The sequence below is a fragment of the Mesocricetus auratus genome, unplaced genomic scaffold (genome assembly GCF_017639785.1).
Source record: "Mesocricetus auratus isolate SY011 unplaced genomic scaffold, BCM_Maur_2.0 Super-Scaffold_15014, whole genome shotgun sequence".
Lineage (NCBI taxonomy): Eukaryota > Metazoa > Chordata > Mammalia > Rodentia > Cricetidae > Mesocricetus > Mesocricetus auratus.
In genome coordinates this window covers 3,142,021-3,157,037 of record NW_024429186.1, presented here as the reverse complement: position 1 = coordinate 3,157,037, position 15,017 = coordinate 3,142,021, and the positions used below count along the sequence as shown (strand labels likewise).

The 15,017-nt window shown below is 47.0% G+C and overlaps 1 protein-coding gene and 1 long non-coding RNA gene across 6 annotated transcripts in view; one reads left to right on the top strand and one right to left on the bottom strand.

The window, feature by feature from the left end:
• Positions 1-6,605, top strand: part of Esyt2 (extended synaptotagmin 2) — a 68,383-nt gene extending 61,778 nt beyond the window's left edge. For all 5 annotated transcript variants that reach the window (XM_040742325.1, XM_040742323.1, XM_040742322.1 and 2 more), the window contains 5 exons: positions 594-692; positions 1,402-1,533; positions 2,455-2,560; positions 3,481-3,530; positions 3,648-6,605. In XM_040742325.1, coding sequence (XP_040598259.1) covers positions 594-692; positions 1,402-1,533; positions 2,455-2,560; positions 3,481-3,530; positions 3,648-3,693 — 433 coding nt within the window. In that variant the 3' untranslated portion in view covers positions 3,694-6,605. The remainder of the gene's footprint in view (positions 1-593; positions 693-1,401; positions 1,534-2,454; positions 2,561-3,480; positions 3,531-3,647) is intronic.
• Positions 5,810-14,679, bottom strand: LOC121139202. Its single transcript, XR_005876058.1, has 2 exons — positions 14,532-14,679; positions 5,810-7,153 (listed from the first exon to the last, which is right to left on the bottom strand). It is a non-coding gene; the product is annotated as an uncharacterized LOC121139202 (long non-coding RNA).
• Between the last annotated feature and the right edge of the window lie 338 nt (positions 14,680-15,017).

Below are 15,017 nucleotides of genomic sequence, written 5' to 3'. Positions count from 1 at the left end.
TTACTCTAAGCATAGGACATTACTGTTTCCTGTGGTAATGGTTGTGAGCCTGGGCTTTACCGGCTGAGGCATCTCTCAAGCCCTCCTGTGGTAATTGTAAAAGTCAGTCTTTGAAAGTGCTCCTCCGCTTGTGTCATAAGGGGTGTGCCCAGTTATAGGGGAATAGTAAAAGCAGCAGTGCTGCGTCCCCGAGGCTTCCCGACCCATGCTCACCTTCTGTTTCATGCTTTCTCGCATGTGCTGTTTTGGGAAAGGGAGTCAGCTTCAGGTTGGGGCGCAGTACAGTGATAGTACACTTGGCTAGCAGCAGGCTGCGCTTCGGCCACAGGATTGGTGCTTGTCCCCGGGAGAGCTCTGTGTCTTAGTGCACCTTGAGTGCTCACTGGAAAACGGTCAGTTTTGAATATATAAGGAATCCTCAACCCTCAAGTGAAATAATTTCAACTTGGTATCTTTCAGAAGCTTCAAATCATGTTGAAGCTCATTTGTCTAGATGAATGGACACTGTGTTAATCATGTTGAAGCTCGTGGGTGGTTAAGTCCCTCTTGTGTTACCGTATAGATGGTAGCTGATGACTATGCTGTCTCCACAGTGGGACCACCCTAGGACAGTCTCCCCTGGGGCAGATCCAGCTGACCATCCGCCACAGCTCCCAGAGGAACAAGCTCATTGTGGTCGTGCACTCGTGCAGGTGAGGCTGACTGCTGCTGCCACTGCTGGCTATTTCTGTCTCTCTTTTGTGTGTCAACAGCAGTCAAAAATATAAGTATTTTTAGCCTATAAAAAGTCTTTTTAAAACATAGGTAGACAGAACTGATGACACTGACAAACTGGATTCTGAAGATGGAGAGTTTAGTTCGGGGAGGGGCTGTTGGGGACCTTCTGTGTTCTGGCTGCTGAGGCTGTGACTGACGAGGGTGGGCTTGCTCACCTTCCTGCCTACGGCTGTGGGTAAATGAACGTGCGTGGTTGGCTCACAGTAGTCATCCTAGGGAACGGGACAGGTGACAGGTCCCTAGAGGAGCTGGCCCTGTGCAGAAGCAATGGCTGGAGATCCTAAAGAAGCAACCAGCATGGCCACTCAAGGTCCTACTGGCAGGGTGTGTTAGTTAGAAGCGTAGAGCCAGGGCTGTGAATGCCAGCCTTTACTCTGGGTTTATAAGTCAAGCCTGAAGTTTCTCTGGCAAAGCTGCTGAAAGGGAAATTTAAAAGTGATGCCACAAGCTGATGGTACAGAAACAAACACACTTAGGAGAAATCCAGTGTGTGTGTGTGTGTGTGTGTGTGTATTGCTCCTTGGGGTTCAGAAATGTGAAATAAAAACTTGACAAGGTAATTTGAATATGATCGAGTTATTTTTTTAATTCTAATATTTAGTCTTCTCTGGTTTGTGTTTTAAGAAACCTCATTGCCTTCTCAGAAGATGGCTCTGACCCATATGTCCGCATGTATTTATTGCCAGACAAGAGAAGATCAGGAAGAAGGAAAACACATGTGTCAAAGAAAACACTAAACCCTGTGTTTGATCAGAGGTACAGTGGATACTCCATTTAGCTAAGAGGCTGCTGGGTGGAACAGCAGGTGGTTAGGGCAGTCCTGAGACCTGTTGAGAAGCGGGTCCTGTAGCAGACTCCAGCACATGTTGCTTATTAAACAAGTTAAGTTAAAAGCGCCTGACCTTCAAGCAGAGCCGTTAAACATATATCCAAGTTATAAAGTTGCGCAGGGAGGTGGCTGATTAAAGGTCAAATTTTTGGTTTGGTTTATTTGAGGCAGGGTTTCTCTGTGTAATAGTCCTAGCTGTCCTGGAACTCACTCTGGAGACCAGGCTGGCCTTGAGCTCACAGAGATCCCTCTGCCTCTGCCTCCTGAGTGTTGGGATTAAAGGCCAGCGCTACCACCTCTGGCTGAAGGTCAAATTACTGATGACTGAAGAACTTTGATTTGGTGGGTAGCATATATTGATGCTGAATTTTAAGTTAAGCAGAATGTAAAGACACATTTAAAATTTTATAAGATAATAATATAAAATATACATTTTTGAGAAAAGCTCTACTCTTCTAAAACAATTTCAGAGATTACAGTAGATACGAGTGGCCATCTGAGTAGAAGCTGCCTTTGTGTGGTTAGTGGCCAGTCTAATGGCCGAGTTGCTTGGATCACCAGTCTCGGTGCAAACTGCCCCCGCCTCATAGTTCTGACAGGTTAGCATCTGCTAGTGTTGAGGAAATAATACAGCTGGACAGTATCTGTTGGCTCAGTGCGGTTTCTTCTTTAGAGGTACGTCTCCCTCACTGTTTTCATGCCCTAACTTTGTTTTAAACTAAGGTCAGTTTTACATGAAAAAGCAGACAGCATTTGGAACAATCTCAGAAACAAGATGCCATTTTTAGTTCAGAGGAAACGCAGCAGGGTCATGGAGAACTGACAGAAGGAATCTGTTTGCATTGCAGCTTCGATTTCAGTGTGTCATTGCCTGAGGTGCAGAGGAGAACCCTGGACGTGGCGGTGAAGAACAGCGGGGGCTTCCTGTCCAAAGACAAGGGGCTTCTTGGCAAAGTAATGTTTTCCACGCCATGTACCCTGCACACTGTAAAACTGAGCACTTCCCTGGAGTGCAGTTGAAGCAAGGTTGATTTTTTTTCTTGAAGCTTTAAAAACTACTCAATACTGCGTTGGAAGAAAATACGGAGGAGCATATTCTCAAAGGGCCCACCGCCTCAGCTAATTGCCATTCGTCCTCAAGCATGCCCTGAGTCTCTTCCTCCAAATCTTCTTTTGTCTTTACCCTGTCACAGCTAACCTGGTGTAGGTTTATGTGTCCTTCTACAGTGCACAGAGGTTTAGATAGGGAAAGGGGATTTGAGTTGTTGGCCACTTTGTCAGCAGCAGAAGTGAAAAGTCTGTATGAGCTAGGCTGTGGCCGGTAGCTACGAGAGACAGTAAAGGAGGGAGGTTTACTTTTCCCTCCTGGCTTGAGGAGCTTCAGTCCCTGGGCACTTGGCTCCACAGCTTCCGGGCTCGTCACGAGGCAGAAAGAACATCATGGTGAGGAGCACGAGGCAGAACCAAGGTGCCCTGCATAGCGGCCAGAAAGCAGAGAGAGAAAAGACAGTTACAGGTTTCCAGAGAACGTCCCAGTGCCCTGCTTCCTGCCCCTGGACCCCTGCCCGCCCACCAGTTTCCATCACCATCAGAGTCAGTTAACATCCAAGCTACACACTGACTGCTCTGTGACATCCTTGCCAATATCCAGAAATTGCCTCTGCCTGTGTTTCATGATAATCTTAATGCTGTTAGATACAAGACGGATCTCTCGGACATAGCCATGTAAAGGTTGAAAGGAGGTTTGAAAACGAGTTTTGAGGAGCAGGAGAGTCCCCATTGTACATTCAGTAACTAGAGAGGTGGAAAGGAGTGGTGGATGTTCTGAAAGGAATTACTCAGCACATTTTCAGAGCGCCTTCTTTAACCCACAGGTACTGGTTGCTCTGGCATCTGAAGAACTCGCCAAGGGCTGGACCCAGTGGTGAGTGAGCCCCGATCCCAATTAGCAGGCGGTTCCCAGAGAAACCTAACCGTGTGTGCAGCACCACGGCGAACACAGCCTGACCCAAAGCTATTGTACTTCTCTGTGCTTCCTCAGGTATGACCTCACAGAAGACGGAACAAGGCCACAGGTGATCACGTAGCCACGCTGGACGTAAGGCCCGTTTCTCAGCGTATTGCACCACCTCAACACGGAACACACTTTCTTGCAAATGTACCAATGCTATTTTTATAATTTTAAGTACTGAGTTATACATACCTTAGTAATTTTATAAAACTGTTGGCACTGTAGGAAACTTTGGCCAACACTATTGTTAAGTTTCCCTGTTGGGTCCAGTGCTTCTCCAGGCACTGCAGAGTGCGGTGGTGCAGGCGTCCGTCCCTGTGCTGCTTGCAGCTCGTCAGCCACGCCCGCTCGGGAGAGGGCGCCCGTACTTGCTGACCGCTGCCTTGCCTTGCGTCCGGAGGTGCACTACACCATGTAAATAGACTCTGGTTTTTGTAATGTCTACGTGCTGGCTTGGATAAAGAAGAAAATGTATCAAGGAAATACATATTTTCTTCTAAAACTTATTAAATTCTATGACAGATAATCATTTTCATCTTTTCAGCAAAAAAGTTCTCAGAGATCTGTTGTGTGATATAGCTTTTTAAGGGAAAAATGGAAAGATTATTAAATATTAGGATATTTATGTCTAGTATGAATGATAAAGTGTTCAGATTATTAACATTGTAAATAGGAAGATAGAGTGAGGAGTCAGTGAATGACGGATTAAAAGATGTATAACTGAGTAATGGACAATGCCAAGAGTATTGTCAAAGCTCATAAACACAGTGTACTCCTAAGAAGTTGATTACATAAGCAAGAAATGTGCTGTTCATTTGTAATTGTTTGTTGTAACTGATAGATGAAATAGTGCAGAGACAGACACATGCCAGGCGGGCACCTCACACCTGTAACCCAGGATGCATGGGAGTCAGAGGGCCTGCCTGGGCTGCGCGGCAACACCCTATCTTGGGAAAAAGAAATGTATACTTTATGTTTTACCCAAAGCATAGGAACTAATCTCTGATATTAGGAGATGATGTAAGCCTGGTTTGTTTTGTCCATGTTTGTAACCCAGTGAAGACAGGCCTGTTGTTAATGGAAAGCGGTGAAACAAGCTGGACGCATACACGGAGTAGCATGCTAAAGACTGACACTGCACTGCTCTTGGTGGAGGACCTGGCTCTGCGGCCATCACACAGGACACACACCTGTGGATGGAGCCTGCTGTGCTTCCCCTCACACACAAAGGGAGGAACCCTGTCAGCAGCATCAGCTGCCAGTCTTGGCACTTTCTGGATAGCCTCAGTCTGTACCATGTCAGGTCATAATATTGGGATAGTATTATGTGACTTTTATTTTAGAGTCCTCTTTTCCTCTTCAGATTATGAAAAGCATGTTTTACATGTGTAGGAGTCCCCCAGAGCCTCTTGTGAGGTGAGGCTACATCGCAGTGTTATAAGCTATGCATGTCTGTAAGCAAAATATGCACAAATGTGGGAAGACATTTTCAGTATGCATTTTAAGCTACAGGAGAAAAGGGCTTCTCCCCCATGAAATCATTTAAAACTGTGTACACTTACAGCAGGAAAATGCAGCTTTGTAATCAAAATTGGAGTAGATCCTTTCATATGCTTCCTAGAACTAAACAACCCATGGGAAGCTTGTGTGACTAAACATACCAAAGTGCCTATGATGAATGCAAAGTGTTCCGTTTCTACTCTCCTCCTGTCTGGCAGATGAGAGTGTGCCTCAGTTTGTAATGTACCATGCATGGGTGCATTTGTAACGGAGTCTGTGGCTCTTCACAGCACATCCCAGGTAGTCATAAGGCCAGAGTACCCTCACTCTCCGTCTGTTGACACCTTCCTTTGAGTCCCCTGTTTATAAATTTTTTCCTGTTAGTATGCAGGATTGGTTTTTCTAGGAGAAAGTTGATGTGTATGTCACACATGTGAACATATATGCACATAAAACATGTAAGGGTGGCAGTTTAGTCACAGGAAAAAAGACAGGTGATAGGTGATACCTTATTAAAACTAGTTGCTTCACCATGTTATTAGGTTTTTTTTTCCTTAAGTATCTTTTCAGTTGGTCCACTGAAGGATTTCGGTCATAATCTATAAAGAAGATTTTCTTTTTGAAATTTTATCATGTCAGTGGTTTTCTACCAACAACCTAAACATTTTGGTTTTGTGCCCACAAGCTTAATCTGTTCAGTATGTGTTTTATTTAACAGAATACTTTACTTAACAATTAGGTAAATTGAATATATTTAAGGGTACAATCGCCTAGTAAGTCCTCAATCTGGCGCCCTCTGCTGCAGTCACAAACGCTGGCACCAGTGAGCTCAGATACAGCCTCCCCACCTGCATCATCTGAGTCCTCTTTGGAAAGGAGAAAGTCCGGTAATACCAGCCCACCTCCTGGTTGTAGTCCTGTATCCTGCACGTGGAGAGCTGAGTTGCCATCAAGGCACGTTCCAGTGTCCTGAAGATAGAAGATACTTTGGGTTCTCAAAATGCTAACTTTCAGTTTTTAATGACTTATCTTGGAAAAAAGAACTTTAAGTTTTCTACTTAGAACCAAACCAGTGAGGGGAAATTAGTGATTTGAAGTACAGCTCCACTAACTCACCTACGTGGCGACTTATCCTGTGCCTTAAAGTACCAAGGGAAAACGGAAGCACCCTTGCAACTGCAGTTACCACCCCTTATGTTCTGCACCCGAGAGTTCCTCTACAGGGACTCTGTCCTTATGCAGACAGAGGTCAGTCCTCCAGACAGTTGGGTATTATTTCAGAAACGCCAGGCAGATGCAGAGAGCCCCAGTCCCTGGATATGTATTCTCTGGTTGCTGCAATGACTGGTCCCATCTGGATTACCCACTGTAGAGGAGGACCACAGAGGATTGGTTTTTGGGTTTTTTTAAATCATAGAATGTGCTTTTCGCTTAATTAATTTTACATAACAGCACATGTATTTATTCAATAAAACTTTTGTTAGCTCACCTGTAATGTGTCTTTGTTGTTGTTTTTTCTCTTTAGTGTGGGAACAGATGATTTGGGAAGTGCACGTGCTTTCTCATGTATGTTTCCTGTTTGTGCTCCCTCCATTGTCCAGGTGGTTTGCTACTGCTCTTGCTCCCATCCCAGCTTTGACTGTTCTCTACCTAGCTCACAGACTCTGCGTTTATAAAGCAGCTCTTTGAAGGGTAATGGTTTAGTAGGAAAAGTCGGCTAAATAAGACTGGAATACTGAGAAGTCCCTAAACGAGCTGCTGAGATAGGTGTGAACAGGGGTGAAACACTCGGGTATCCAGTGTCTCAGCAGGCCTAAGGACACACCTTGTAGTCTGTCTTAGGCATCTTGACAGCTAACATCATTGGTTTCTCTGCTCACCTTTGCTTGGCCTTGTTTGTTTGTTGATAGGGTAGCCAAGAGTGGCTTTCAACCAACAATCCTCCTGCCTCAGCCTCCTAAATATTGAGATCACAACTGTATGCTCCTAATCTCGTTTCTTTGTCCTTCATAATGTCTTTCTTTGCATGCCTCCACCTAAAAGGAAAAAAATCATAGTACACCATTGCACACCGGGCAAGCATTCTACCACCGAGTCACACCCTGGCCCTCTCTGCATCACTCTTCTCTGCTGGTCTTCCTAAAAGACCTCTTTTTCCTTATTCTCTTACCTGAGCTCTAAACATTGAAGCACACAGTTCCTGTTGTTTCACTCTTATTGTGTATTCTTAAAACCACTGACCATCCGTGCTTTCCAAATTGATACCACAGACTTTCCTTTAACGTTCAAGGCCAGTGCATCTAGTTCCTGCTAAAGCATCTGTCTTCTGGGAGGTCTAGCAGGGTTGCCTCCTGTCTTTGTCTCTGTCTAGGTACCTAGCTAGAGACTTAAACAGCATCGTGCCCTGGTCCCCCCCCAACTGGGGCGCACACAGGAGCACAGAGAGAAGGGAAGGGGGAGGGAGAGAGGCAGGGAGGAGCCTTAATCCTGACTTGAGGACACACCCACTTCTGCTACAACCTCAGGCCCCATCTTGGTCTTCCCTACTGTCAACTCCCAGTTTCCAGCCGCTCCTGTCCTTGCTTTTTGCTAACATGCAGAGGGTCTCTTAAAAACTGCCCTCGCACTAAAGACTAAGCGCCTGTGGCCCGCAGGCCCTGAGACCTTGCCAGACACACCTCCTACCGGGTCTGCTTGTACTCGCTTAGTGACCATGGTTCTTCCCAGGATACTGGCCTGGACAACGTCCACTTCCTTCACAGAAATTTGAAGTTGGTTCCCCCGGGGTCCTTTACCAGCAGTCTAACCAAGTGCCCCCCATACAGACCCTTGGCACCATGTTTCTTTTGTTCATCTTAATGAAATTTTGGTTGAGCATTACTTACAGTTTTTCTACCTGAACTATAAACCACTAAGAACAGAGTCTGTGTATTAGTTTCTGACAGCTGTCGTGAGCATGCAGTTGATAACCCAAGTCAGCTGAATAGATGATCTGTAAACATTGGGCATATAAGACCCTTGTGTAAGGAGTTCCCACTCAACGAATCCTAGAGATTAAAAAGCTACCGACATAATTACTTTAAAAACAGTTGGGTCACAAAAAAAAGAGAAATTAGGAAGTCTTTATTTGGAGTTATTCTGGAACTCCTAGACAACTATGAAAAGAAATAAATTACCAGACATTGATGGTACACGCCTTTAATCCCAGCACTCGGGAGGCAGAGGCAGGAGGATCTCTGTGAGTTCAAGGCCAGCCTGGTCTACAGAGCGAGTCCCAGGACAGCCTCCAAAACAATAGAGAGAAACTCTGTCTCAAAAAAACCAAAAAATAAAAAAAAGAAACAAATTGTCTGTCATGTACATGCTGAGAGGGAAATGATCTTTGGAGATAGTTGCCTACTTGGAAACTCCCATAGCTGAAAACACCAGGGTTAGCAGATGTTTAATGAGGTTAACTGTGAGACTATAAATCTCCATTCTTACATTCTAATAGTAATAGCAATTAGAAAATATGAACTTATTTTTTAAAAAAATCATAGAACAGCTTAGGGCTACAACAGCAGTGAAAACCTGCAACTTCCAAAGGGGGAAGAATGGATTTAGGAAATGTCTTATTCCCTTGTGTGACTTGTCTGGATCCTAGGAAATCTGTGTTTACTGTGCTTGTCAAACATAATATTTATTGCAGCTGCCTGAATCTGTGGCACCTCTAGAGACAGAAGTTGACAAAACAGGAAAATCCAGGAAAAAAAAAAACAAACAAAGGTTGTAGAATGGGGGACATAGGAAGGTATGGATGAGGAGTGCTTGTGTGTCCCCAGAAATGATCTACAAAAGTCCTAGTTTTGTTTCTGGGTGCCATAAGGAGTAGGGGATTAGTTGAACCAAATTCCTAAAAAAATAAAAATAAAATAACTTGATTCATCTGCTAATCACGTAAGCTCACCAGGCAGGGACTTCAAAGAATATGTCCTATAGGTATTAGAGTCAATCCAGGAAAGCCACAACACAGCCTGTGGAGAGGAAGAAGTTGCTTCTTTGCAGAACAGGTTTTTAACCTCAAAATCATGAGGTACCCAAAGAAATAAAACTTAGGCCATATGCTGGGGGCAGGGGCAAAAACTGTCAGTAGAAACCGTCTCTAAGGAAGTCCAGGTGACCTTAAATTAGCTACTGTGATGTGTTGAAACAGACTACATGTCTAAAGAATGGGGAAACACAGGAGAACAAGAAACTCGGGGTTCATTGCAGTTCAGTGGATTCAAGCAGACAGAAGAAAGTCAGCATATGAAGATGGGCCAGTAAAGACTATCCGACCCCAGGAACAAAGGCGACACAGAATAGAGAGAGATGAATGGACGCACAGTGAGAGACCCATGAAGGATGGAGAGGAGCACCTAGAAGATGTTTTAAGAAACACTGTAGGCCAATGAGATGGCTCGGCAGATGAAGGCACTTGCCACTAAGCCTGGGTGCCCATGTTCCTTACCCATAACACAGATTGTTAGGAGAGAACCCACTCCTCCAAGTTGTCCTCTGAACTCCACATGCATACTGGCAATAAGTAAACCATGTTATTTTAAGGTGTTTAATCTTTTCTGATTTTACATGCCAGCCCAGTTCCCACTCCATCCCCTCCTCCTGCTCCCCCACCACACCCCCATCCACTCCTCAGAGAGGATAATGCTTCCCATGGAGAGTGAACGAGGCATGGCACATCTCTTGAAATGTTTTTAAAGGAGCAATATGAGGCTGTGTCTGGTTCAGCCAACCTGCTCAAACGTTCCTGGAAGGAGGAGTGAGGACTGAGGAAAAAAGAGAAGTTAGAGTTGGGAGGGCACTCGGTACTGCAGACACCTAAGTTTATTACTCATCACCCTCTATACACCCCAAGCAAAACGGGAGGACAAAAGACTCCCTATGATACAGGAAACAAGCATTAATTACCTACTTAATACCCAAAACATCTGGTCACCACGCCCTAAGTCAAACATCCTATAATTTGGTCTTGAGGGTCACAGCATCCCGAAGCCACACCTTGGGCCAAACACCCTGTTATTTAAACTTGAGGAGCAAGAATAGGTTTGAACTCTCTGACCTTAAGTCAAGATTGAGTGGAGTTAAAGGTCCAAGTCCACTTCCAGGTTTCAAACCTATCAGTGCCCACCAATCCTTAAGCACAAAAATCTCACCAATTCTTGGACTTGGTTTAAGATTTCTTCAGTCCCCACACTGGAAATCTCCACCCTGGAAAACTCCTCCCCCAAGGAACCCTCTATAAAGCCTGCCTCCTGCTCAGCCCCCTGCTGCTTCTCCCCCCCCCAGGCAGCCCCAATAACTTGTATGAGTGTGACTTTGCGATACTCCTTGGTTCCTGACTGGGTGGGCTTTGGGGAATCAAGCCTCCCCTGGTGTAGTATCTTGATGTTGTGATCAAGCAATCTCCCCAACCTATGAGGAGAAGCTTCTAATGCCAGCTCAGAGAAATTGCTATCCCAGCCCAGCTCTGAGCATCTGTGTTAATGTTCATGCTTTATAAGATCTCAGATATAATTTCAACTGTGAAAATCTCTCTTTTTTTTCTAGACAGGGTTTCTCTATTTTTTTGGAGGCTGTCCTGGAACTGGCTCTGTATACCAGGCTGGCCTCGAACTCACAGAGGTTGGCCTGCCTCTGCCTCCCGAGTGCTGGGATTAAAGGCATGCGCCACTAATGCCGGGCATCAACTGTAAAAATCTCTAAAGTGTGCAAGTGATGTGCCCATCACTGCTAACTTCTGATAATGTTCATCACCTCAAAACTCACCAGAATTAGCAGTCATTCTCCATTTACCATCTTCCACCTGGCCAATCCTAATCTTTCTGTTTCAGCAGACTTTGAGAATAGTTGGGACTTTGATATAAAGGACCTCACTCCCTATAGCTTATTAGTGCCCGGTTTCTTCCGCTGAGCATAATGCTTCAAGGTTGTCCCTGGTAAAGCGTTTATCAGCATGTCATTTGTTATGGCTGAGTACCATTCCACCGAGTAGATAGAATACTTCTGTTTGTGCATCTGCCTATCGATAGACATTTGGGTTGCTTCCCTTCTTTGGTCACGTGATAGACCTGAAAGGCTGGTAATCAAGTATGCATTGGACAGTCCCATTCCCCGTGTAGGTTCAGGTGGCGTAGGAGCATCAACTTCCAAGTTTCTCCCTTCCTCATCTTCTCAAATTATTTTTCGTTATTGAGATTAGAGGGTCCTACCTCTCCCTGGAACCTGTGGGTAAGATAGGAGTCAAACACTGTTAAAATACTGTTGCATCACTGTTAATGTTAGTGGTAAGCCTTTATTCTCATTACCCCTTTCGATATTCATCTTCCTCCAAATAATCCAAGATCCTGGTGGCAGGGTAGTCTTGACTGTCTAGTTCACAGCTGTTACACCCTCCCTTAAGTGCCCTGGCTGCCCAGAGGAGAAGTCAGATCACTCTCTACTCTCTTGTAAATACTACTTGCTTTGGGCACTCCTTGACACCTCGAGGAGGCTACACTGCTGCCGTGTCTGTTTGCTGCCAGAGTAGGACTCTGGTTCCTGAAAGCACAGCCAGACTCTGCCATCAGAAACCTTGCTACGCTGTAGATAACCTTATAGTATTCTCAGCCTATGACACTTTCCTTGACGGTCCATTTCTTAGTTTGGTTTTCTATTGCTGCGTATAGACACCATGACCATGGCAACTCTGATAAAGGAAAACATTTAATTGGGGCTGGCTTATAGTTTCAGAAACTTAGTCCATTACCATCATGGCAGGGCATGGCAGTGAACAGGCAGACATGGTGCTGGAGAAGGCGCTAAGAGTTCTACTTGATCCAAAAGCAATAGTCTTCTTGATCCAAAAGCAATAGTCTTCTTGATCCAAATAATTTCTTGGAGGAGGAGGAGGAGGAGGAGGCTGACCCTTTAGTGGTCTTGCCAGACTCCACTAAGGCAGCTTCAGGGAAGCCATCACCCATGATACATCTGCCTAAGGCACATCTGCTCTTGTAAGTAGCTTCTCACCCAGGCTCCTGTCACTGAACGTGTTGGTTTGTCACACTAGACTTGAATGGGGCCATTTACTTGCTCTCTTTGTATCTAGGGTGAATAGAAATTGGCAACCCAGGAAAAGTTACACAAGGCTTGGCACCGAAACGGGGCCAAAGATGAGTCTCAGAATAACTGTCTGCTCCTGCAATAAGCTGTGATCTGAGGCTGCGCTGTAGGAAGGTGGAGGGGGCGTGGAAGGAATCCCAAGGTGGCCATCATCTTCTATGTGGTATGGAGGGATGAACCTCCTTGATGGCTGGGACCTGCTGTTTGAGTACAGGATACTCTCCAAACGGCTGGTGAACTAGAGAATATGTTGTTTCCCTGAAAGCAGCACATATGGGGCGGAGCTCTGAGGAGGCCAGGGTACAGGACTCTAGCAACAGGCCTGGCTGTGTCAAACACAGCCTTCCCTCTCCCTCGTTAAAAACTGTTAGACTGCATTCCTGGAGCTGCCCTGCAAGCTCTGGCCTCGGACTCATGCCTGAGACTAAGCACCAAGATCCAACAATCAAAATTCATTATTTGGCTAATATGTCCAATCAGGGCTTACCAACTCCCCCTAGCACAGACTCCCCCTTTCTCCTTAAAGACACACTCCTGCCGGCTGGGGAGATGGTTCAGCGGTTAGGAGCAGTGACTGTTCTTTCAGAGGACCCAGGTTCAATTTCCAGCACCCACATGGCAGCTCACAACGGTCTGTAACTCCAGTTCCAGGGGATTCCACACCCTCATAGAGACATACATGCAGGCAAAACACCAATGCACATGAAACAAAAAAATAAAATGTAAAAAGACACACTCCTGCAAAAACAAAACAATAAAAACCCTGTTTTCTGCTTGCAGCCGCCCCAGTGCTTGCCCCTCCAGGGTAATAAATCTTCGTGCTGAGAATTTGGCATCAGGCTGTGTCCTGTACCAACTGGGGGCAGAGGGTGTGGGATCCCTTAACATTGGTTCAGAAATCGAATCATAACTTGGATGGATCTACAGGACCCCCAACCCAGTTCTCATTCACTGCATCTAACAGAGGCTAACTGGTGAGTTTTCCCTTGCGCTCCCCAAGACCCGGGGTGATGGCTGTTGTTTTGTGGGGATGGGAACACACCCCACCCAGCCTTCCGTGTTCAGTTCGGCTTGGTTGACAAGTTCTTCTTTAACTTTTGGTGGCCCCTCTTGGTGACTGGGTGACGACCCCTCGGTCACAGAGGCCTCCTTCACAGGCACTGGAAGCCCAGGGGATGCCTGTGGCCTTTGCCCGACAGCCACCAATAGTGATGGGATCTGCTCCCTCCGGCCCGGACTGAAAACCCCAACTCTAACACATTGCTAATACATCTTTTTTGTTGTTGTTGTTTTGGTTTTTCGAAACAGGCTTTCTCTGTAGCTTTCGAGCCTGTCTTGGAACTCGTTCTGCAGACCAGGCTGGCTTCAAACTCAAAGAGATCCACCTGCCTCTGCGTGCTGCGCCACCAACGCCCGGCTTGCTATAACATGTTAACACTCAAAATAGCCCTTATAGACCCTAGAAAACCAAACAAGATGACAACCTGTACAATCTAATGGGAATGGACCCGAAGAAGGAGATATCCCCCTCTTCCCCTCTCCCTCCTTTCCTGCCTGAGACTTCCAAGCACCTCCGCCCGTCCCTGCCTGCTTTCCCCGAAAGCTTCTCCGTGCTCGAAGCTTTCCCTTCGCAGTTTCCGGTCTCCTATTGGCCATATTGGCCATGCAGAACTCTGCCCCATCTCCAAAGAGACAGCCCAGAGCTCTGGACCGGCTCCGTCGGCTCCTCCTGCCACCCCTCTGAAGTCTCCCTGCTCTCGGGCAAAGCCCGAGGAGCTCTCCTTCCCCTGCCATTCCGACAGCCCTTGGTGGCTGTGCCAGTGTTTCCGACTACAAGAGTCCCCTCTCCAGGAGCCTGGCCCCTCCAGCAGCCTTGCCTCCTCCTCTTCCTTTGCAAACCTACCGCTGTCCCCGCCCGCGCTCACCCCTGTGCCAGCCCGGCCTCGGCTGCCAGCAGCAGCTGCCTCTGCGGGGTCCCCACCTTTGATTCCGCCTGTTCCTCGCCGGGCCCACCCCACTCTACACGGCCAGTCCCGACTGGAACGGGCAGGTTTCTCTCTCATCCGCCCAAACCGGCTGTCTCCGAACCAAGGGGAGGGACGTTTACCACCTCCCGCTTCCCTGGGGTTCTCTCACCTCTCCCCGGGAGCTGTAATGCGCTTTGTGGCCCGGTCACCTCTCACCTCCCTCTCCCTCCCCTGTCAGCCACTTTCTCAACCCTTTCCTGGCCCGGAACTGCTGTCCTGCCTGCAGACCACACTAGCTCTCCGCTCTCACCTGCAGGTCCCCAGCCTCTGCCCTCAGGGTTACTTCCTCTCCCAGCACGGAACGGAACGGCAGCGCTATGCTTCCCAGCTGACACGCACACGGGGCCCCCAGGGCTCTATCTCCAAAGTCTCCTCTCTCCTCTTCTGCGGAGTTTCATTTCTTCCCCCCTCCCTCCCTCCCTCCCTCCCTCCCTCCCTCCCTCCCTCTCTCCCAGCCTCCCTCCCTCCCTGCCTCCCTCCCTCCCTCCCTCCCTCCCTCCCTCTCTGCCTCCCTCCCTCCCTCCCTCCTCTGGCCACGTCTTTCGTCAACCCCACTGTACAGGAGGGACACCGGGAGGGACACTGTCTCCTTCCCTTGCTGCTCATCACAAACCCTTCTCTGTTACAGTGAAAAACCCTTCTGTCTAAATCTCCAAACCCCAGTAACCCCTACCCTTGCCAGGTCCCAGAGGCCTCAGACACATCGTCCAATCCTGTTTATCCAAGCAGTTTCTAT